The sequence below is a fragment of the Mobula birostris genome, chromosome 3 (assembly GCF_030028105.1).
Source record: "Mobula birostris isolate sMobBir1 chromosome 3, sMobBir1.hap1, whole genome shotgun sequence".
Classification (NCBI taxonomy): domain Eukaryota; kingdom Metazoa; phylum Chordata; class Chondrichthyes; order Myliobatiformes; family Myliobatidae; genus Mobula; species Mobula birostris.
Window position 1 is genome coordinate 88,447,188 of NC_092372.1, and position 23,407 is coordinate 88,470,594.

The window sequence follows — 23,407 nt, forward strand, 5'->3', positions numbered from 1 at the left end:
GAGGGAGAGAGAAACCGGGGAATTATAGACCGGATAGCCTAACATCCGTGCTGGGGAAAATGCTAGAGTCAGTTATCAAAGATGTGATAACGGCACATTTGGAAAGCAGTGAAATCATCGGACAAAGTCAGCATGGATTTGCGAAAGGAAAATCATGTCTGACGAATCTCATAGAATTTTTTGAGGATGTAACTTGTAGAGTGGATAGGGGAGAACCAGTGGATGTGGTATATTTGGATTTTCAAAAGGCTTTTGACAAGGTCCCACACAGGAGATTAGTGTGCAAACTTAAAGCACACGGTACTGGGGGTATGGTATTGATGTGGATAGAGAATTGGTTGGCAGACAGGAAGCAAAGAGTGGGAATAAATGGGACCTTTTCAGAATGGCAGGCGGTGACTAGTGGGGTACCGCAAGGCTCAGTGCTGGGACCCCAGTTGTTTACAATATATATTAATGACTTAGACGAGGGAATTAAATGCAGCATCTCCAAGTTTGTGGATGACACGAAGCTGGGCAGCAGAGTTAGCTGTGAGGAGGATGCTAAGAGGATGCAGGGTGACTTGGATAGGTTAGGTGAGTGGGCAAATTCATGGCAGATGCAATTTAATGTGGATAAATGTGAGGTTATCCACTTTGGTGGCAAAAACAGGAAAACAGATTATTATCTGAATGGCGGCCGATTAGGAAAAGGGGAGGTGCAACGAGACCTGGGTGTCATTATACACCAGTCATTGAAAGTGGGCATGCAGGTACAGCAGGCGGTGAAAAAGGCGAATGGTATGCTGGCATTTATAGCGACAGGATTCAAGTACAGGAGCAGGGAGGTACTACTGCAGTTGTACAAGGCCTTGGTGAGACCACACCTGGAGTATTGTGTGCAGTTTTGGTCCCCTAATCTAAGGAAAGACATTCTTGCCATAGACGGAGTAAAAAGCAGGTTCACCAGATTGATTCCTGGGATGGCAGGACTTTCATATGATGAAAGACTGGATTGGCTAGGCTTATACTCTCTGGAATTTAGAAGAGTGAGGGAGGATCTTATTGAAACATATAAAATCCTAAAGGGATGGGACAGGCTAGATGCAGCAAGATTGTTCCTGATGTTGAGGAAGTTCAGAACGAGAGGTCACAGTTTGAGGATAAAGGGGAAGCCTTTTAGGACCGAGATTAGGAAAAACTTCTTCACACAGAGAGTGGTGAATCTGTGGCATTCTCTGCCACAGGGAACAGTTGAGGCCAGTTCATTGGCTATATTTAAGAGGGAGTTAGATATGGCCCTTGTGGCTAAAGGGATCAGGAGGTATGGAGAGAAGGCAGGTACAGGGTTCTGAGTTGGATGATCAGCCATGATCATGCTGAATGGCGGTGCAGGCTCGAAGGGCCGAATGGCCTACTCCTGCACCTATTTACTATGTTTCTATGTATAAGGCTGGAGGGAAAGAAGAGTGGACCGCAGGAGAAAGAGAAGGAGCAGGGGACACAAGGGGAGATGATAGGCAGGTGAGATCAGGAAAGAGGCCAGAGGCCAGAGTGGGGAATAGAAGAGGGGAGAGGGAAGGAAAAGTTTTTCCACTGGAAGGAGAAATCGATATTCGTACCATCAGGATTATTCATTCCCTCCTCCTTCCCACTTTTTCTATTCCCCACCCTGACCTCTTACCTCTTCCTCCTCCTTCCATCTTCTCTTCTCTCGGATTTCTTCCTCTTCAGCCCTTTACTTTTCTCACCCACCTCGCTTCACCTATCAATTTCTAGCTATCCACCTGGCACCCCGCCCCCCCCCACCCACCATACCTTTTTCATTCTGGCGTCTTCCCCCTTACTTTCCAATTCTGAAGAAGGGTCTCGGTCCGAAAAGTTAACTGTTTATCCAAGGTTGATTGTTGGCGTAATTTGAGGGAGGTAAGTTAGCTAAGACCTGGGGAAAAATCTACTTCTTTGAAAGGTTTACATTTTAATTTAAAAAATTCTATTGCGCCCTGGGATCTTGGATTAACATTTGATATAAGAATGGCACTTAACATTCATAAAAACAATATTATATGTGCACATGATCAGTCCTGGAGTAAGAATAGGCCTGATGAATTTCTGAATCTGATGCAGAAGGCTAAAGGTCGCAGCAAATTCCTGTTCTGCAGATAGACTGGATACGAGGTTCAGTAGAAGAGCACAGCTGGGTATTTATTGGTCATACTTCAGCACAGGGCTCAAACCTATGTGTTTGCACTGAGAGCTGCTGGCAAACCCAGAAAACGAGGTGTACCATCAAAAGCAGGAATCCCCAACCCTTTTTGCACCGCGGACCGGTTTAATATTGATAATATTCTTGCGGACCAGCCGACCCGAGTGTTCAAGTAGGGTTAAACTCACCTCAACAGGTCTTTTACAGTTAGGGTTGCCAATTTTCTCACTCCCAAATAAGGGACAAATGTAGCAGTCAAATCCCGGGACATTTGTGTTTACTCCATAAAGACTACCATGACCATGAAGCCTTGCGCGGGCACCTGTGTGTGCATGCGTGACGTGCGCATGCGCGTACGTGCCGGTTATTTTCCCACAAATCAGTTTTGGCTTAATCTTCCCGACTACATAGTACATACATTATTTCTACTTTATATAGGCTGCATATTTATCATATCATTCCTGCTTTTACTATATGTTAGTGTTATTTTAGGTTTTATGTGTTATTTGGTATGATTTGGTAGGTTATTTTTTGGCTCAAAAATTTTTCGCATATAAATTAATGGTAATTGCTTCTTCGCTTTATGCCATTTTGGCACAAAAGTTTTCATAGGAACGCTGTACCTTAGCGGGGGAAATACAGGACAAAGGCGGCCCCGTATGGGACAAACCAATTTAGCCCAATATACGGGATGTCCAGGCAAATATGGGACAGTTGGCAACCCTATGTTCAAGTTCACCAGTGCGTGACAGGGAATGAGGAAAGGAGCAGCTGACTCGCATCATTTCCTCGCGGCCCGGTAGCACATGCTTTGCGGCCCGGTGGTTGGGGACCTCTAATCAAAAGGACTTGTATACTTAATTCTCCAGGAGCAGGAAAAACGCCATATTATGTAATCAGAGAAAAAAAAATCCCATTCCTGACAATAGTTGCTTTTTCTTCTGAGGTAACAACAACAGGAATTTGAACTAATGCACCTTAAATTCAGGGTCACTGAGATCAGCCTATGCTGGGAGAGTAACTGATTTCAGTGTACTATATCCAATTATCAAATACTTCAGGACATAGGCAAAGAGGACAAGAAGGAAAACCAGGGAGGTCAAGAGTCAGTGACTTAAAGGATTTCAATCTGGATCTCTGCAAAGTTCCTCCGGGGAAACTCATTAAGTTCTCATTGCTAACTCATTGTTAATTCCAAAACACCAACTAAGTCTGACAAAATGAATGTTTGTCCATGATCTGTTTTGCCGCAAGATAAAATATCTGCTATGGTTGATGTGAGACAATGTCAATGAAGCAACTGTGAGAACAAAAGGGTTTGTAGACGTGGGAGGCCCTATTCAATGCAAAAAGACGATCATGAGTTATGAGTAAATAAAGTATTACAAACAATTAGTGATATAAATTGAATGTGACTCATCTGAGAGTTGGCTGTCGCTCTATGATTTGTATTGTTGTCATCTATAATTTGTAAATGTCACATGCTGTAGGGCTGTGGCTGTCACAAAAGCAGTCTGTATTTGCAATATGTGGTCACCTCACCTATTACCTGAAACTGTACTATGCAATCTGCATACAATAGCTTTCAACTACATCAAGTAACAACACATATTTCTGCCAAAGATTTGCATCTCAGCATTTAAAAACTATCATTCATGTAGAAAATAAAACAAGTCCTTACCCGGGACTGGGAGTAGATGGTAGCAAATGGAATATGGACAGTACCCAACCAGTGTCTCTCAATACGGGTGTGAACTCCACTTCCACGTTCCCTTTCATCCTAAAGGCACAGAATAGATTTTTGAAAATGTTTACACAGTGATGATTATACTGATTGGGATAATTTGGTTATATAATAAGAACTTTGATTACCTCAAGTACATCATAAACAACTTCATCAAAAACATTGATAAAAACTTCATCTGTAACAGACTGTAGACTGGGAGTACTATAATCCCCATTTGGTGCTCTAGAATTAAAAAATAATTAAGTCAGGCACCCATTAGCTTCGAATGTGGATTTACAGCTCTGTAATTATTATTATTTAATGGCAATTTTCTAAGAAGCTGAGAAAGAACAATTCTTGAAAAAGGTACTTTCAGTTATTAAAAGAAATCTATTCTGGCGAGTTATTGTGCTTGTCTGAAAGAGCCACCCATTTAGTCCTACCATTTTGCTCTTTTGCTCATTGTCCTTTTAGCTTCCATCCAACAATACACAAATACACTTCTTATAACCATATAGCAATTACAGCACGGAAACAGGCCAACTAGGCCCTTACAGTCTGTGCCAAACTCTTACTCTCACCTAGTCCCACTGACCTGCACTCAGCCCATAACCCTCTATTCCTTTCCTGTCCATATATCTATCCAATTTAACTTTAAACGACAACATCAAACCTGCCTCAACCACTTCTGCTGGAAGTTCATTCCACACAGCTATCACCCTCTGAGTAAAGAAGTTCCCCCTCATGTTACCCCTAAACGTTTGTCCTTTAACTCTCAACTCATGTCCTCTTGTTTGAATCTCCCCCACTCTCAATGGTAAAAGCCTTTCCACGTCAACTCTATCTATCCCCCTCATAATTTTAAATACCTCTATCAAATCCTCCCTCAACCTTCTACGCTCCAAAGAATAAAAACCTAACTTGTCAACCTTTCTCTGTAACTCAGGAGATGAAACCCAGGCAACATTTTAGTAAATCTCCTCTGTACTCTCTCAGTTTTATTGACATTTTTCCAATAATTCAGTGACCAAAACTGTACACAATACTCCAAATTTGGCCTTATCAATGCCTTATACAATTTCAACATTACATCCCAACTCCTATACTCAATGCTCTGATCAATAAAGGCCAGCATACCAAAAGATTTCTTCACCACCCTATCCACATGAGATTCCACCTTCAGGGAACTATGCACCATTATTCCTAGATCCCTCTGTTCTACTGCATTCTTCAATGCCCTACCATTTACCATGTATGTCCTATGTTGTTTAGTCCTACGAAAATGTAGCACCTCACATTTTTCAGCATTAAACTCCATCTGCCATCTTTCAGCCTACTCTTCTAACTGGCCTAAATCTCTCTGCAAGCTTTGAAAACCTACTTCATTATCCACAACGCCACCTATCTTAGTATTGTAGCGATGTGCTACACACAGCGCTAGAATAACCACACGGAGTCGGTGAGTTAGAGTTGCGATGAAAGAGATTTATTCAAACTTCGCGGCCTGCTTTAAAGCCTTCCCGTTCCTGCCCTCCCTGGGGCGGGACTGCTGTGGGGAATGCATATTCCCAGACCCTTTCCGCGCGTGGGATTTTCCCCCTGCTGGTGAAGATGGCCTGGCGCCCTTTTTGGGGCCGGACCTCTGCCTGCGCGCGCTGTTGTGAGCCGGTTCGTGGGTGCCAGAAAGTGGGTCGCCACATAACCCCCCCCCCCCCCCCCCAGAACCGGCGATACCTCCCCCAATGTCCACAGTCTGGATCGGCCTCTGTTTGGGAGGTCAGCCCCTGCGCCACGGTGCCTGAGCCTGGACCGGCTGCGCCAAGTCCACATGGGCCGGTTTGAGTCGGTCCACCGTGAAAACCTCCTCTCTCTCCCCAATGTCCAGCACGAACGTGGACCCGTTGTTCCTGATCACCTTAAAAGGCCCCTCGTAGGGCCGCTGTAGCGGTGCCCGGTGTCCGCCCCATCGTACAAAAAGAAACTTACAGTTTTGCAGGTCTTTGGGTACGCAGGTCGGGCTCTGTCCGTGCTGTGAAGTGGGGATGGGAGCCTGGTTACCGAGCCTCTCCCGTAGTCTGTCCAGGACTGCTGTGGGTTCTTCCTCTTGTCCCCTTGGGGCTCGTATGAACTCTCCTGGGACGACCAGGGGTGTGCCGTACACCAACTTGGCCGACGAGGTGTGCAGATCTTCCTTGGGCGCCGTGCAGATTCCGAGCAGGACCCAGGGAAGCTCGTCCACCCAGTTAGGCCCTTCTAGGCGGGCCATGAGAGCCAACTTCAGGTGACGGTGGAAACGCTCCACTAGTCCGTTCGACTGTGGGTGGTAGACAGTTGTGTGGTGTAGCTGAGATTCTAAAAGGTTGGCCATATCTGACCATAGACTGGAAGTGAACTGGGCGCCCCTGTTGGAGGTAATGTGGGCCGGTACCCCGAAGTGGGCTACCCAGGTTGCGATCAGTGCTCGGGCGCAGGATTCGGAGGTGGTGTCGGTGAGCGGGACTGCCTCTGGCCATCTGGTGAAGCAGTCTATCATAGCTAGGAGGTACCGCACTCCTCGTGACACTGGCAGGGGCCCCACAATATCCACATGGATGTGGTCGAACCTCCGGCGGGTGGGTTCAAACCGCTGCGGCGGAGCCTTGGTATGCCGCTGCACCTTGGCCGTTTGGCACTGCATGTACGTTTTGGCCCATTCACTGACCTGTTTACGCAGTCCATGCCACACGAACCTGTTGGCGACCAGCCGGACGGTTGTCCTGATGGAGGGGTGCGCTAAGTTGTGAATGGACTTGAAAACCCGCCGGTGCCAGGCTGCTGGGACGACGGGGCAGGGTTGGCCGGTAGCTACGTCACATAGTAGGGTCCTCTCACCTGGGCCTACGGGGAGGTCTTGGAGCTGCAAACCGGAGACTGCAGTCCTGTAACTGGGGATCTCAGCGTCTGTCTGCTGTGCCTCTGCCAGCGCTGCATAGTCCACCCCCTGGGACAGGGCCTGTATGGCTAGTCTGGAAAGTGCGTCCGCCATGACGTTGTCCTTTCCCGAGACATGCTGGATGTCCGTCGTATATTCGGAGACGTAGGACAGATGTCGCTGCTGGCGGGACGACCAGGGGTCGGGCACCTTCATGAACACAAAGGTAAGCGGTTTGTGGTCTGTGAACGCGGTGAAGGGCCTACCTTCTAAGAAGTACCTGAAATGCCGGATTGCCAGGTATAGTGCCAATAGCTCCCGGTCGAAAGCACTGTATTTGAGTTCAGGTGGTCGTAGGTGTTTGCTGAAGAACACCAGGGGTTGCCAGCGGCCCTCGATGAGTTGTTCCAGAACTCCACCGACCGCTGTGTTGGATGCGTCCACCGTGAGGGCAGTAGGAACGTCCGTTCTGGGGTGCACTAGCATCGCGGCGTTTGCCAAGGCCTCTTTGGTTTTAACGAAAGCAGTTGCGGCCTCTTTGTCCCAGGTAATGTCCTTGCCCTTACCCGACATTAGAGTGAACAGGGGTCGCATGGTTCGGGCTGCTGAGGGGAGGAAAACGGTGGTAGAAATTCACCATACCCACGAATTCCTGCAGGCCTTTGATTGTGTTGGGTCGGGGGAAGTTGTGGACCGTGTCTACCTTGGCGGGCAGCGGGGTTGCCCCGTCTTTAGTAATCCTGTGGCCCAGGAAGTCGATGGTGTCGAGTCCGAACTGGCATTTGGCTGGGTTGATTGTAAGGCTGAATTCGTTCAGGCGGGAGTAGAGCTGGCGGAGGTGGGACAGATGCTCCTGCCGACTACTGCTGGCTATGAGGATGTCGTCCAAATAGATGAATGCAAAGTCCAGGTCACGTCCCACCGCATCCATTAGCCACTGGAAAGTCTGTGCGGCATTCTTTAGACCAAACGGCATTCGGAGGAATTCGAAAAGTCCGAACGGGGTGATAAGTGCTGTTTTGGGGATGTCCTCCGGATGTACAGGGATTTGATGGTATCCCTGGACGAGGTCTACCTTGGAAAAGATCCTTGCGCCATGTAGGTTTGCTGCGAAGTCTTGAATGTGCGGCACAGGGTAGCGGTCTGGCGTTGTAGCCTCGTTCAGTCTGCGGTAGTCACCGCATGGTCTCCAGCCCCCCGTTGCCTTGGGCACCATGTGAAGGGGGGAGGCCCATGGGCTGTCGGACCGTTGTATGATCCCCAATTCCTCCATCTTCTTGAACTCCTCCTTCGCCAGTCGGAGCTTGTCCGGGGGAAGCATTCGAGCACGGGCGTGGAGGGGTGGTCCCTGAGTCGGGATGTGGTGCTATACTCCGTGTCTGGGCATGGCTGCCGTGAACTGCGGTGTCAGTACTGATGGGAAATCCGCCAGGACCCTGGTGAATTCGTCGTCGGACAGCGTGATGGAGTCCAGGTGTGGGGCTGACAACTTTGCTTCACCCAGGGAGAACGTTTGAAAAATCTTGGCGTGGACTAATCGCTTCCCTTGCAGGTCGACCAGCAGGTTGTGGGCTCGCAGAAAATCCACCCCCAGGAGTGGTTGGGCCACGGCGGCCAGTGTGAAGTCCCACGTGAACCGGCTGGAGCTGAACTGTAGCCGCACCGTGCGGGTGCCGTAGGTTCGTATTGTGCTGCCATTTGCAGCCTTCAGGGTGGGTCCCGGTTCTCTGTTGCGGGTGTCGTAACTCGTTGGAGGTAAGACGCTGATCTCCGCTCCGGTGTCGACCAAAAAGCGGCGTCCCGACTGTTTGTCCCAGACGTACAGGAGGCTGTCCTGATGGCCAGCCGCCGTAGCCATCAGCGGCGGCTGGCCCTGGCGTTTCCCGGGAATTTGCAGGGTGGTCTGCAGCGGTGGGCCTCTGTGCCCCACCGCTGGTGGTAGAAACACTATTGTTCGTTGGGCTCCTCACTCCCGTCGCCGGGTTTCATAGGCTCTGCTGCCGGGCCTGGTCTGGTCCGTCGTTGGGCACGCGGCTTGGTGATCTGTGCGACGGATGCCCCTCTCTCTTTCCTGGCATTCCACAGCACATCTGCTCGGGCGCCACCTCCTGGGGGTTGCTGAAATCTGCGTCGGACAGCAGCAGGCATATGTCCTCGGGCAGTTGCTCTAGGAACGCCTGCTCAAACATGAGGCAGGGTTTGTGTCCTTCAGCCAGGGCCAGCATCTCGTTCATTAATGCTGATGGCGGCCTGTCTCCCAAACCATCCAGGCGCATTAAGCGGCGTGCTCGTTCACGCCGTGAGAGTCCGAAAGTCCTTATGAGCAGGGCTTTGAATGCTGTGTACTTGCCGTCCTCCGGGGACGACTGTATAAACTCCTCAACTTGTGCAGCTGTCTCCTGGTCGAGTGAGCTCAGCACGTAGTAGTAGCGAGTGGACTCCGAGGTTATCTGCCGAATGTGGAATTGTGCTTCTGCTTGTTCGAACCATAATTGGGGTCGCAGCATCCAGAAGCTTGGCAGTTTTAACGAAACTGCGTGAACAGATGCAGCGTCGGTCATCTCTGGTCCAAATATTGTTTGGGCCGTCGGGGTCACCAATTGTAGTGGTGTGCTACACACAGCACTAGAATAACCACACGGAGTCGGTGAGTTAGAGTTGCGATGAAAGGGATTTATTCAGACTTCGCGGCCTGCTTTAAAGCCTTCCCGTTCCCGCCCTACCTGGGGCGGGACTGCTGTGGGGAATGCATATTCCCAGACCCTTTCCGCGCGCGAGATTTTCCCCCTGCTGGTGAAGATGGCCTGGCGCCCTTTTTGGGGCCAGCCCTCTGCCTGCGCATGCCGTTGTGAGCTGGTTCGTGGGTGCCAGAAAGTGGGTCGCCACAGTATCATCTGCATATTTACTAATTCAATTTACCACCCCATCATCCAGATCATTAATATATATGACAAACAACACTGGACCCAGTACAGATCCCTGAAGCACACCACTAGACACCGTCCTCCAATCTGACACACAGTTATCCACCACTACTCTCTGGCGTCTCCCATCCAGCCACTGCTGAATCCATTTTACTACTTCGATATTAATGCCCAACGATTGAACCTTCCTAACTAACCTTCCGTGTGGAACTTTGTCAAAGGCCTCACTGAAGTCCATTATGACATCGTCCACCGTTTTACCCTCGTCAACTTTCCTAGTAACCTCATCAAAAATTCAATAAGATTTGTCAAACATGACCTTCCACGCACAAATCCATGTTGATTGTTCCTAATCAGACCCTGTCTATCCAGATAATTATATATACCATCTCTGAGAATACTTTCCATCAATTTACCCACCACTGACGTCAAACTCACAGGCCGATAATTGCCAGGTTTACTCTTAGAACCCTTTTTAAACAATGGAAACACATGAGTAATATGCCAATCCTCCGGCACCATCCCCGTTTCTAATGACATTTGAAATATCTCTGTCAGAGCTCCTGCTATTTCCACACTAACTTCCCTCAAGGTCCTAGGGAATATCTTGTCCGGACCCGGAGACTTATCCACTTTTATATTCCTTAAAAGCGCTAGTACTTCCTCTTCTTTAATCGTCATACTTTCCATAACTACCCTACTTGTTTCCTTTACATTATACAATTCAATATCCTTCTCCTTAGTGAATACCGAAGAAAAGAAATTGTTCAAAATCTCCCCCATCTCTTTTGGCTCCGTACATAGCCGTCCACTCTGATTCTCTAAGGGACCAATTTTATCCCTCACTATCCTTTTGCTATTAATATAACTGTAGAAACCCTTTGGATTTATTTTCACCTTACTTGCCAAAGCAGCTTCGTTATCTTCTTTTAGCTTTTCTAATTTCTTTCTTAAGATCCTTTTTACATTCTTTATATTCCTCGAGCACCTCAATACCTCCAAGCTGCCTATATTTATTGTAGATAAACAGAATATTCTGCAAGTAAGAAAAATCAAATGGACTGAAATGAACTTCTTCATCCAAATCAATCTTTTTAGATATTACTTTAAGAAAGGCCCTCATATCAAAATATCAATATCTAATATTGGAAACATTGATAATGCAGACAATAAAAAATTTAATCAACGTAATAATTAGATGATTTTCAACCTGGTAAACTGTTCATAGATTCTTCAATAGCAGATAGTTAACAATTAGTGTGCTTTATTTTCACAATGCTATTTTGTTCACACTTATGAAACGCCTTTAGTTTATGTCAATCTGAGGCTTTTTTCGGGCATTTGGAAGATCTGCAGCATGTGGGGTTGAAGTGATTGCTGATGCACCACTGGGGACAATTTCATTTTCTAAGTTTGAGACTGACACACTAGAGTCTAGGCTGACACTACATGGAGCTACTGCCCTATCTGCAAGCAATCCTTCAAAAGTGATTTTTAAAAAAATTGCCCGCACACCATAGACATCAAATCAGCATTAAATACCTTCTTCTCAGAATTGCACGCACCCGCAAATGAATTAACAAGTTAGTGAATGGCACGTTAAGTAATTTCAGTAGGCAGTTAAGAGGCAATCATATTATTATGGCACAGAGATCACTTAAAGGCCAGAAAGGAGAGAAATGACGGACTCCCTTTCCTGAAATGCATCTGTTAAGGTTTACAATAATCTCCTCATTCATGATCATCAGCTTTTAATTCCAGAATATAGCTAATTAATTAAATTTAAATTATTCAGCTGTCATGATGTGAAATGAAATTGTGTCTCAGGGCATGTTCAATCATTTGGATTGTAAGTCCTGTCATTACTACCATCTGACCTTATGACAACAGACCATTCATTTTTATCAGGTAAGTGTCAGAAGGATGTAATATTTTCATTCTACAAGGAAGAAAAATCAAATGGACTGAAATGAACTTCTTCATCCAAATCAATCTTTTTTTTATGAATTACCTGAATGGAAGTTCCAGTTCTTCATTCCAGTTAGGGTTTGGACCATCTAGAGTAGCAGTTCGACGAACTGTACGTTGGAATGAAACCTCCACAAAAGGATGCACTGTGACCTTTGACAAAATGTGTATCCCAATTATTTTAATTTTACTTTCATAACATCTTCCTGAGTTTTCATTTAATGTTCACACTCCACACTCATAAAAGCAACCACCATTCACAGCAGGGAAAATTAGAGGGAGTGTCACTTCAAAATAATTCAACTTTGATTAATGATGCGAGTTAAGTGGACTAGATCCCAGAAATGCCTAAATTCATCTGTTAAGCGGTATCAAGTTGCATTTCTGAAGTACCTTCATCAAAATAAAATGTATAGAGACACAAAACATTAGGAACATTACTGCCAGGACCTGCAGGAGAAACCAAATGACTCAACTCCAAAGTGGTTTCCCGGTGTCATTACTTAGGATTTAGAAGGCAGGACCTGTACACAATATTCCAGGTGCTCTCACTAAACCCTAATATAATTGCAAATAAGAATTCTTTACCCAGGTTCTCTACTCCTCATGATTACACTTCCTAATTGCTTGCTGTGCCCAAACTTACCTTTCTTAGAGCAGAGTTTGTCAAGTGTTATGCACATCAAACCTTGACAGTGGACAGTATTTTCTGAAGACTTATTTCAAGACTTAATTGTCCTGTTCCCATATTCCATTATTATTCTAAGTTATTCCATATTGTCAGTTTGGTTCAAATGGAAGGAAGGAAGGAAGGAAGAGAGCATAGGCCATCAACTTTTTGCTGTTGATGTTTCTGTAGCAGGCAATTTCTTTTTTACCAGGTCGAGTTGCTAGCTCAACGCTCAACCCAGCACGGATGGAAAGTGTACCACGGGAGCCGGCTGGATTCAAACTCGGGAGCCTTCGCTCCGAAGTCCGGCACTGATGCCACTACGCCACCAGCCGGCTGTTGATTCAAATATTGCCAAATTAATGGAACAGTTTGGCTAAGGGAATAGATAACTTTCACTTTCTCTTAATGTAACGCATAATGATTTGGAGACATAGCCAGTAAAACATGATGTTAAATTTAGTTTCTACAGTGATAGTGATGTAGATTGTTGGATAAATATTGGCTAAGATGCCAGGGATAATTTCTCTGCTCTTCTTCAAAATAACCTCAACTTTTTAAGTTGATCAGAGAGATCAGAAGCATCCTTAGTCTGACTTGTCATTTAAAGGATGAAATGACTGAGAAAATGGCTTACAGGTTATGGCAGGGTTCAGTTCCTGTAACATATTTACAACCCACACAGTTCCCAAGTTGGAAATGCAACCACGAAGTGAGTTCCCAAACGGCAGAGGATACATGGCAGCTCACCAGCACCTGGTAAATCTCCCAGTTCTGCCAGTCTCCCACCTACGTCTATTTATGTCTATTCATTTATTCTTTGGTCACAAACAGGTAACTATATGCCTTATATTTCTTGATCGTTTCATACCTGGTCAGTAAACCACTCAGGGCTTTGAGAGGATGTCTGGGGTGGCTGAGAGCCGGAAAACGTTTCATTAATAGATCTAGCCGATCTGGAAGTTAGTGCTGGTTTACTGAAGGAAAAATAATAATTAAAAAAACATATTTAAGAGGCATCTGCACAGGTACTTGAATGAGGAAGGCACAGAGGGATAGGGAATTAATCCAGTCAAGTGGGTTTACTATAGATAATACTGAGGTGGTGGATTGATGGGCCCATTTCTATACTACACTACTCTTACTTATTTGATTACCTTCTTTTTAACAGATTTCAAACATATTTGATGTTTTTTTCCCCCTAGGGAACATCAATTCAAATTGATGAAATGAAAAGTGACAATTCTATTGGAGGACTAATATAAAGAAACTTTATAAGATTGATTTAAAAAGAACAGAAATCTGAGTATTTTGTTAGTTATACATCATTTATTTAAAGTTCAAATTTCTTGTGATATACTTCACTTAATTCTTTTTACTGTGAAATAATGATAATTTATCCACCACTAGTTACTGGCATGAAGGATTCTCAAAACAAAACATAAAATTACAAAGATGTCTGGAAAAATGTCTCTTTGGAATCTCCTACCTTCCCATGGATTTACGTAATGGTATGTCATAGGCTCTGATAATGTTCACCAGAAGCTTAATATCTCCGTCAGAAAGGTTCTGCGCAGTGACCTTCTTTCTTTCTTTTCTTCGCGGTCTAAGTGGCCTTCTTGGTTCAGCCAGTTTGATCAGACTGACACCCAACACACTACAAAGGAAAGAAAACACATGTTAAAAAATATTCACATGTTCTCACCAACTTTTTTTTTTAAAAACCTCTGGGTAGGCTTTACTTTCCCTAGACTAAAAACGTCATGCAAGATCAAACAAATAAAATTTATTCCAATATTAATAATAATAATAGAAAATATGATTTTAATGTTAAAATAATCACAAATAGTTAATATAAATCATCTAAAATAATATGGAAAGGAAATGATGAGAATAGCGTAACATACCGTGATTCACCAGAACTGTACAGAATATGCAGGAAATAAAGAGACAGCAAGATATATGAAAAGAAACCAACACTAAAGCAGAGAAAGACACAATAATTAGTGCAAAAGATAGTTGTTATAAACAGAGGCAAGTATCAAAAGTTTAAATTAGGTTTAAATTTAATAAAATAAGAATTAAGAAAGAGAATGATTTTTTTGTTTGGAGAATTTACTTAAACATTTTTTCTCAGTATGAAGTTGTAAGATAATCACCATGGAAGCGTGGCGCTTAGTGCGATGCTATGACAGCTTGGGGCATCAAGAGGTCGTAGTTCAATCCTGGCGTCCTCTGTACGTAGCCCCATGGAATGTGAGGGGTTTTCTCCAGGGCCTCTGCTTCCCCCCACCCCCACAGTGCAAAGACTTACTGGGCAAGTTAATTGGTCATTGTAAATTGTCCAGTCCAGTGATTAGGTTAGAGTTAAATTGGGGTTTCGGCGGTCACTGGGTGGTGCGACTCAAAAAGTCGTGCTGTCTCCCTAAATAAAAATAAAACTAAAAAATAATCCCCAAAAAATAAATCCTTAATACCTTTGGCCCAGGAATGTAATAATATAGAGTACTTGGCAATGTACTGAGTCCTTAGATCCAAACAAAATAGATAATTTGAGTTGTGGTTACTGGAATATTTGCTGATGGTGGATCTTTCCCCTTACAATATTCTGGACTTCATTTCTACCACCCAGAAATATCACTTTGCAATTGGGTACAGTCATTGGGAATATTTAGGAAATAGACACACAGGAGACAATACAATATTGTCTCCAATATGCATCCATCCAGGTGATCAAGCCAAGAATAAAAGTAAGGCCCATCACTATCTCTCTCAAAATTATTGGCTCGTGGCTAGGCATATGATGCATAACTTAGATGCAGGATTTCATTCTACTCCTATTGCAATGGTCTTAGAGAGCTACACTCTAACTATGGCAGCCGAATCTATGACACAGGACTTCAGTAGGACTTCCATATTCTCTCATCATCATTCACGGGAGATATTTTGGCAAAGGGGTTACACCTCCCACAATCTGTTCCAAGGAGATAACTCATCTGAACATATTTAATGGAGTTATCAAACTATAATAATAGTATACACCGCTGATAGAAATACTTGCTGAAGTTACCATTGCAAACCACATTAATTTAGAATTAGTAAGCCAAATGCCCCACATAGCAAAACAAATATTACAATAACAGTTCACAACACAGAAGCCAAACAATTGATCTTTGAGTCTACAAGAGTAATTTTTCTGAGTCAAAGTGGTGTTTGGAATGTAAGTTTTTCGAAAAAGGATGAAACTATACTCAGTGAAAATTAAGAAAGATATTGAAACGTTTTTATAATTTGAAATGTAAAACTTTCTATTTATATAAAGCAGTAAACAGATAATCAGATGCATATTTCACTAGAACTGATAATCCTGAAAATAAATGGACAAAAAATATAATGAAATAATAGAGAATACACTAAATTTTTCAGAAAGTTCACTGCACTCTTGCAATATATAGCATTCAAATGCTGGTAAGTAGAATATGAGAGGTCAATTTATTCATGAAGAGCATCTTGAAACAAAGAGCCATGAAGTGCTTGCTTATGCTGCAACTTCACTCATTTTTATTACAGAGAATTATTGTCCACCTGATTAAACACATTTGTAAAACGGCCAAAAACATTGTCTTATTTTTTTTCTTCAAAGAGCCAACAGTTCTGCATGAAAATGCCTCCTTAATCTGTGTAACTGCGTGCAAGTTCTGAATTACCCAAGCATACAGCCATCCTGAACCTTGCACACTCTCAGTGCAACTCAGCTGCTTGGAAGAACATGGATTTCAAGAGACCTCCCAGCAATTATGCCAATAATTCGACCCTTTGAGCCTGCATCAAATCCAGCAAAAAAATTATTTTTAAATGAAGATAACAATTTACAGGCAGAGGGATTTGTTTAATTTGGCATCATGCTTGGCATAGACATTGTGGGCTGTACTGTTCTAGGTTCAATGAAAGTGGACAAGAGGAACAAGTAAAGTTTAAACTCACTCTATTTAATTGAAGATAATTCAGCTTTATCGATAACTAATAAATGATTTCTAGTGCATTGCGTTTTTATATTTTTTAATAATTTAAACCACTAGAACAATACATTTACATTTAAAATAGATTTTATATATGTTTTAATGTCTGTGAATATCAGAAGACTTTACAAATCCTGACCTGTAAACTTGAGGGAGTTGCTTAAGCAGTTGTCAAGGCATTTCCAGAGGCAAGGTTTACTACTTACTTTTAAACTCAAATGGTCATAAAGTACTACAAAAGAGTTTAATATGATTATGAATTGATGACAAATTTCATGGTCTTAGACATATATTGCATTGATTAATCCTATGTCTTTCAATATGCAACAGTTATTTTCTTAACTATGCGACGAGGAAATGATGAGGTGGTGAATAATGGCCTCTGGATATTCAATGTCAAAACAAAATTTAATCCCATTCAAAATCTAAAGTAAGATGCAGGTTATAATCAAGAATACAACCTTATTATTTACCTTATGCTTGGTACCGCTTCCTCAATAACCATATGTGACAAGGTATAACGATGCTTTGCCAGCAGAAATCTACTTGCTACAGAATTCCGCACCTAAGAGACAAACATTTATCAAGTGTTTTTGATTTAAGATTTCCACAAAATTCCAACCCCTTTTTTACTCAATGCACTACCAGAACAGATGCGTGCTTTTGAACATAATTTTGAAGAGTTTTACAGCTTTTCCACATTCTGTATATAAATATGTGCAGAACAACAATAAATCAGTCACTTTAGTTTAACCTTTATTGTAGAGAAACTACTTGAAAATGTAGTCAGGATCAGTCTTAGCAGCCACTCCAGCAATGTGGATTAATCAGGAAAATCCAGCGAGGGATTGTTAAAGGCAAATCTTATTTAACTTGATAAGAGTTGTTTAATGATATAGCAAAGAGAGCTAATGAGGCAAATGCATTTGCCAGGATGTATAAAGTGTTGCATGAAGGCTTGTGAGTATGACTGAAACCCACTTAATAAAAGATGTTATTAGTAGCATGGCCAGAAAATGGCTAAAGCACAGCAAACAGAGAGTAGCAGTGGATCATTGTTTACTGAATTGAAGGGGTTTGGTAAAAAAATTACTGCTTTGCTTTACATAATATTCAGGACAGATTTGGGAGTTTCCAAACCTGCAGATGACACAAATTTGGAAGTTTAATGAATTATGATTCCCCTAATTTTAATCCTAGCCTAAACAAGGGACAATTTACAAACGCAAACACAAGGAATTCTGCAGATGCTGGAAATTCAAGCAACACACATCGAAGTTGCTGGTGAACGCAGCAGGCCAGGCAGCATCTCTAGGAAGAGGTACAGTCGACACTTCAGGCTGAGACCCTTCGTCAGGACTAAGTGAAGGAAAAGTTAGTAATGCCCCACCTCCCCCTCGTACCCCATCCGTTATTTATTTATATACACACATTCTTTCTCTAACTCTCCTTTTTCTCCCTCTGTCCCTCTGACTATACCCCTTGCCCATCCTCTGGGTTCCCCCCCTCCTTTTCCTTCTCCCTGGGCCTCCTGTCCCATGATCCACTCATATCCCTTTTGCCAATCACCTGTCCAGCTCTTGGCTCCATCCCTCCCCCTCCTGTCTTCTCCTATCATTTTGGATCTCCCCCTCCCCCTCCAACTTTCAGATCTCTTACTAGCTCTTCCTTCAGTTAGTCCTGACGAAGGGTCTCAGCTGAAACGTCGACTGCACTTCTTCGTAGAGATGCTGCCTGGCCGGCTGCGTTCACCAGCAACTTTGATGTGTGTTGCGACAATTTACAAAGACTAATTAACCTACCAACTGGTACGTTTTTGGACTGTGGGAGGAAACCCATGCATTTCGTGGACAGAACATACAAACCCTTTACAGGCAGCAGCGGGAACTGAACTTGAGTTGCTGGCACAGGAAGGCGTTGTGCTAACCACTACACTATCGTGCCATTCATATACACAATTTAACATACAAAAATATGGTAGGAAGAATGAGCAGAGACAATACAAATCAAACAGCACAATTCATGTCGATGAAAACAACAGCGCAAGCTAAGAAAGTGCTATGAAAAGCAACAGTGTCTTGGGCTTTATAAACAAAGGTACAGAGTACAAAAGCAAGTCATACATCTTCATCAGATATTTTCTCTGCTGCAATTGTTCTCGCAGCCCGTTTTAGAAAAGATATGAAATTTCTAGAGAGGCTAGAGAAGAAATTTAATAGAATGTCTTCAGGTTTGAAGGACTTTTAGTCACCTGGAGAACTTGTTTTGTGTTCCTTACAATCAAGGCAATATGCTTAGTGAAAATGGAGAGGGGATTAAAAACCAGGGGGCAGAGTATGAATGTGATTGGCAAAAGAATAAAAAGAAACAAGAAGAAAAAATTCCTTGCATAGCCAACAGTTTGAATGTGAAGAAGGAATAACTACGAGGGGGTGTAGTGAAGGCAGATTCTATCTTGGAATGCAAAAGGAAATTAGTTAAGTAATTGAAAGGAAAAGAATTACTGGTCAATGGAAGAGAGTTCTGAGCAGCTAGATTGCTCTTACATAAACACACAAAGGAATGAACTCCTGAAAAATGGATATAGGGAACTAGGTAGGAAAAAGAAAAGCAATCTCTCAAGGTACTAATCTCTGGATTGCTGCCTGTGTCCCATGCCAGTGAGGGTAAGAATAGGATTATATGGCAGATGAATGTGTGGCTGAAGAATTGGTGCAGGGGGCAGTGTTTGAATTTGCGATTCATTGGAATATCTTATGGGGAAGGTATGACCTGTGCAAAGGGGACAGAACACAAGGGGATCAATATTCATGCAGGCAGGTTTGCTAGAGCTGTTGGGGAGGATTTAAACTAGTTTGGCAGGGTGTTGGGAACCAGACTGATAGGGCAGAGGAAGGGGCAGTTGATCTAAAAGAAGATGCAGCATGTAGGGAGAGTGAGAGGAAGGATGCAGTGGAAATGGCTATTCCTGCCCTTCCTGTAATGACTACAACGTCATAGTTCCATGCACTAATCTGTGCTCTTAAGTGCATGTAGAATGGGGCTCACTCCAGAAAAGTGTGAAGTGGTTCACTTTGAAAGGTTGAACTTTAAGGCAAAATACAAGGTTAATGGCAGGATTCTTAGCAGTGTGGAAAAACAGAGATCTTGGGGGTTCACATCTATAGATTTCTCAAAGTTGCTAAGCCAGTTGAGAGGGTGGTTAAGAAGGCATATTGTGCATTGGTCCTCATTAGTCACGGGGGAGGGGTTTGAGTTCAAGAACCATGAAGTAGTGTTGCAATTCTATAAAACTCTGGTTAGACCGCACTTGCACAATTGTGCCCAGTTCTGGTTACCTCATTATAGGAAAGATGTGGAAACTTTAGAGAGAGGTAGAGGAAATTTACCAGGATTCTGCCTGGTCTAGAGAGCATGTCTCTTGAGGATAGGTTGAGTGAGCTAGGGCTTTTCTCTTTGGTGCGAAGGAGGACAGAGGTGTGCAAGATGATAGGAGGCACTATTTAGAGTACACAGGCCGTGCCTTTTCCCCAGGGCATATATACCTAATTTGGCATAACTTTAGTTGATTGGAGGAAGGTTTAGGTGAGCATGTCAGAGCCAGTTGTTTTTTTTTTACACACACAGAGAATGGTGGGTGCACAGAACATGTCGCCAGGGATGGCAGATACTTTAAGGATATTTAAGAAACAGTTAGACACCTGAATGAAAGAAAAATGGATAAGCGTGAGGGAAGAGGAGGTTGATCTTGGAATAGGTTAAAATTTCGGCACAACATTGTGGGCTGAAGGATCTGTACTGCTTTATGTTCCATGTTCTAAACCTGGCATGGGTAAATATATACGTCCATGTCTCCACGTGTAATCTGTTTTTGATTCAGGAACCCAATGAATAGAAATGTCTACACCAATAACTTTATTCACAGTGAAGCAGAGAAGTAATTTTCTTTTTCTGAACTGCGGTGTTGTGTGGAGGATGGTTGTGTTGTTTTGAAACAAGGAAGGTGAAAGTTGAAATGCACTTCTCTTCAATTAAAGAGTTGACTGAATAGAACTGCTGAAAGAAGTGGAAATTCTGCCTGGGGTTAGGGTGTGTGTGATGCAATTCAATTGTAACTCTTAACTCAATAGGAATGAAAAGACTAAAAACTGAGACAATTACACTGGAGATAAATCACCAGCAGAATAGGAGGTGATCTTAGTTTTTGCTTTCACAGTCCATACACAGGTGGCTTATGCACAGGAAAGAGCAGGTTTCTCACTATGATATTGTGAAGTACGTAGTGAAGGTTGTTTGGTTACCTGCAGCCAAAGAGGAGCAGGAAGATGACAATTGATCTCAGAAAAGAAGCTGACTTACACTCCTGTATAAAATACATAATTTTAACTTCTTTGCTAATCTTTATGATTATAACTTCTCATTATTGCTGTTAATCTAGTTAAACTTTGGTGTAGACTGTCTAGGCTCCCATATCCTTGAGATGATTATGTGCCCAGAAGTGTGTTTTTTTTCTATTTTGTCTGCAATGAACCATCACCAAATATTCTACAGCAACATACTGAAAAGCCTCATATCCTCAGCTGTAAGTTGCCAAGCCTCATAGAAAACTATATTCAATTACTTGTGGCAGTTGTCGTACTGAACAGTTACCAAACTTCATAATAGATAAACAAGACTTCTGAAGTAACTACCAGTATAAACATCAAATTCAATAACTGGATGTAAAAGATGAAAAAGAAATTAGAAATTGAACCCTTTACCTAGTGTGGAATTTGATGGTCAATATTCATACAATGAATGAAGTGCATGTCGTTGGGTATTAAAACTGAAAACTGTCAAAAGCCTTTTATAATCTTAAAAATACTTAGCTGTATTCAGTGCTGTTATATTACCTTTTGCAAGTATTTCGATACCTTTGCTCTATGGACATCAAGGTGGCTTGTCATATCAGTCGTCTCTCTTTCACATTGTTTCTTCTTGTATTCCTGAAAGAAGGGATACAAACAAAACACAGCACCGTCCATGAAGTTGATTGATTTGTAAATAAGACACAAGACCGTAAGACATGGCAGCAGAATTAGGCCATCTGGCCCATCGAGTCTGCTCCACCATTCAATCATGAAGGAAGGAGTTGGAAAAGGCGACCCATCACACCCTGGACATCACCTGTTCCAACTCCTTCCTTCTGGTAGGCGCTTTAGATCACTGTATGCCAGGACAAATAGGTACAAAAACAGTTTCTTTCTGTATGCTATTAGTCTTATGAACACTTGAATTTTAGTCTATTATAAATCAAGTTCACCTGTACATACACAGGTATACCTCATTGTATATAGTTCACGATTATTTGCATTATTGTTTTGTTTGCTCTTTGATTCTGTACAGCGAGAGCTCAGGGAAACTGGCATCAAATTCCCTGTATGTGTCCACATACTTGGCGATAATAAAGGATTCTGATTCTGATTCTGATGACTGATCCTGTTTTTTAAAATCTCCTCCTCAACCCCAGTTCCTGGCCTTGTGCCATAACCTTTGATGCCATATCCAATCAAGAACCTATCAATCTTTGCCTTAAATACACCCAATGATCTGGCCTCCACAGCTGCATGTGGTAACAAATTCACCACCCTTTGGCCAAAGAAATTTCTCCACATCTCTCTTTCGAAAGGGCGCCCATCTATCCTGAGGCAGTGCCCTCTTGTCTTAGACTCTCTCACCACGGGAAACATCCTTTCCACATCTACTCTGTCTAGACCTTTAAACATTCGAAAGGTTTCAATGAGACCCTACCCCCAGCCCAACCTTCTGAATTCCAGCAAGTACAGACCCAGAACCATCAAACGTTCCTCGCATGATAACCCTTTCATTCCTGGAATCATCCTTGTGAACCTCCTCTTGCCTCTCTCCAATGCCAGCACATCTTTTCTAAGATGACGAGCCCAAAACTGTTCACAACACTCAAGGTGAGGCCTCACCAATGCCTTATAAAGCCTCAACATCACCTCCTTGCTCTTGTAATCTAGACCCCTTGAAATGAATGCTAACATAGCATTTGCCTTCCTCACTTTCGACTCAACCTGCAAGTTAACCTTCAGGGTGTTCTGCACAAGTCCCTCTGCATCTCAGATTCCTGGATTTTCTCCCCATTTAGAAAACAGTCTGCACATTTATTTCTACTACCAAAGTGCATGACCATGTATTTTCCAACATCATATTTCATTTGCCGCTTTCTTGCCCATTCTCCTAATCTGCCTAAGTCCTTCTGCATGCTACCTGTTTCCTCAACACTACCTGCCCCTCCACCAATCTTTGTATCATCTGCAAACTTGGCAACAAAGCCATCTATTCCATCACCTAGATCATTCATGTACAGCATAAAAAGAAGTGGTCCCAATACTGACCCTTGCAGAACACCACTAGTCACTAACAGCCAACCAGAAAAATATCCTTTTATTCCCACTTGCTGTCTCCTGCCAATGCTCTAACCATGTTAGTAACTTTCCTGTAATACCATGGGCTCTTAACTTGGTAAGCAGCCTCATGTGTGGCACCTTGTCAAAGGCCTTCTGAAAATCCAAATATACAACATCCACTGCATCCCCTGTATCTATCCTACTTGTAACCTCCTCAAAGAATTCCAACAGGTTCCAATAGTTTCCTAAATTAACAAATGTGTTTCTGATTTTGATTTACTCCTCTGTTCAGTGTCTTGCTGTCTCAATGAGCATAGAAGCTATGCGTGTCAAGAATCAAAACTGAACACTGGTATGCCAAAGCACTGAATAAAATATACTCAATCCAATGAGGAGATATTCATACGTAGAAACTTATATTCATTCATTGTATTTTTGGTATAATCCAGGTAGCATACTTCCACTATCTGTTGGGCTAGAGACATTACTTTATAATTATGGCTGATCTGAATAACTGAAGTCAACCTGGCATACATTATCATATTCTCTGGAGGTAGCGCTTTGCAAGGTCACAGCTTAGGGCACCAGTAA

The 23,407-nt window shown here is 43.0% G+C and overlaps 1 protein-coding gene across 5 annotated transcripts in view; it reads right to left on the reverse strand.

Annotated features, from left to right (window-relative positions):
• Positions 1–23,407, reverse strand: part of cc2d2a (coiled-coil and C2 domain containing 2A) — a 152,720-nt gene that overhangs the window by 30,616 nt on the left and 98,697 nt on the right. For all 5 annotated transcript variants that reach the window (XM_072253007.1, XM_072253006.1, XM_072253009.1 and 2 more), the window contains 7 exons: positions 21,296–21,388; positions 16,877–16,968; positions 13,874–14,041; positions 13,256–13,361; positions 11,758–11,867; positions 4,058–4,154; positions 3,867–3,965 (listed from right to left, as the gene is read on the reverse strand). In XM_072253007.1, coding sequence (XP_072109108.1) covers positions 3,867–3,965; positions 4,058–4,154; positions 11,758–11,867; positions 13,256–13,361; positions 13,874–14,041; positions 16,877–16,968; positions 21,296–21,388 — 765 coding nt within the window. The remainder of the gene's footprint in view (positions 1–3,866; positions 3,966–4,057; positions 4,155–11,757; positions 11,868–13,255; positions 13,362–13,873; positions 14,042–16,876; positions 16,969–21,295; positions 21,389–23,407) is intronic.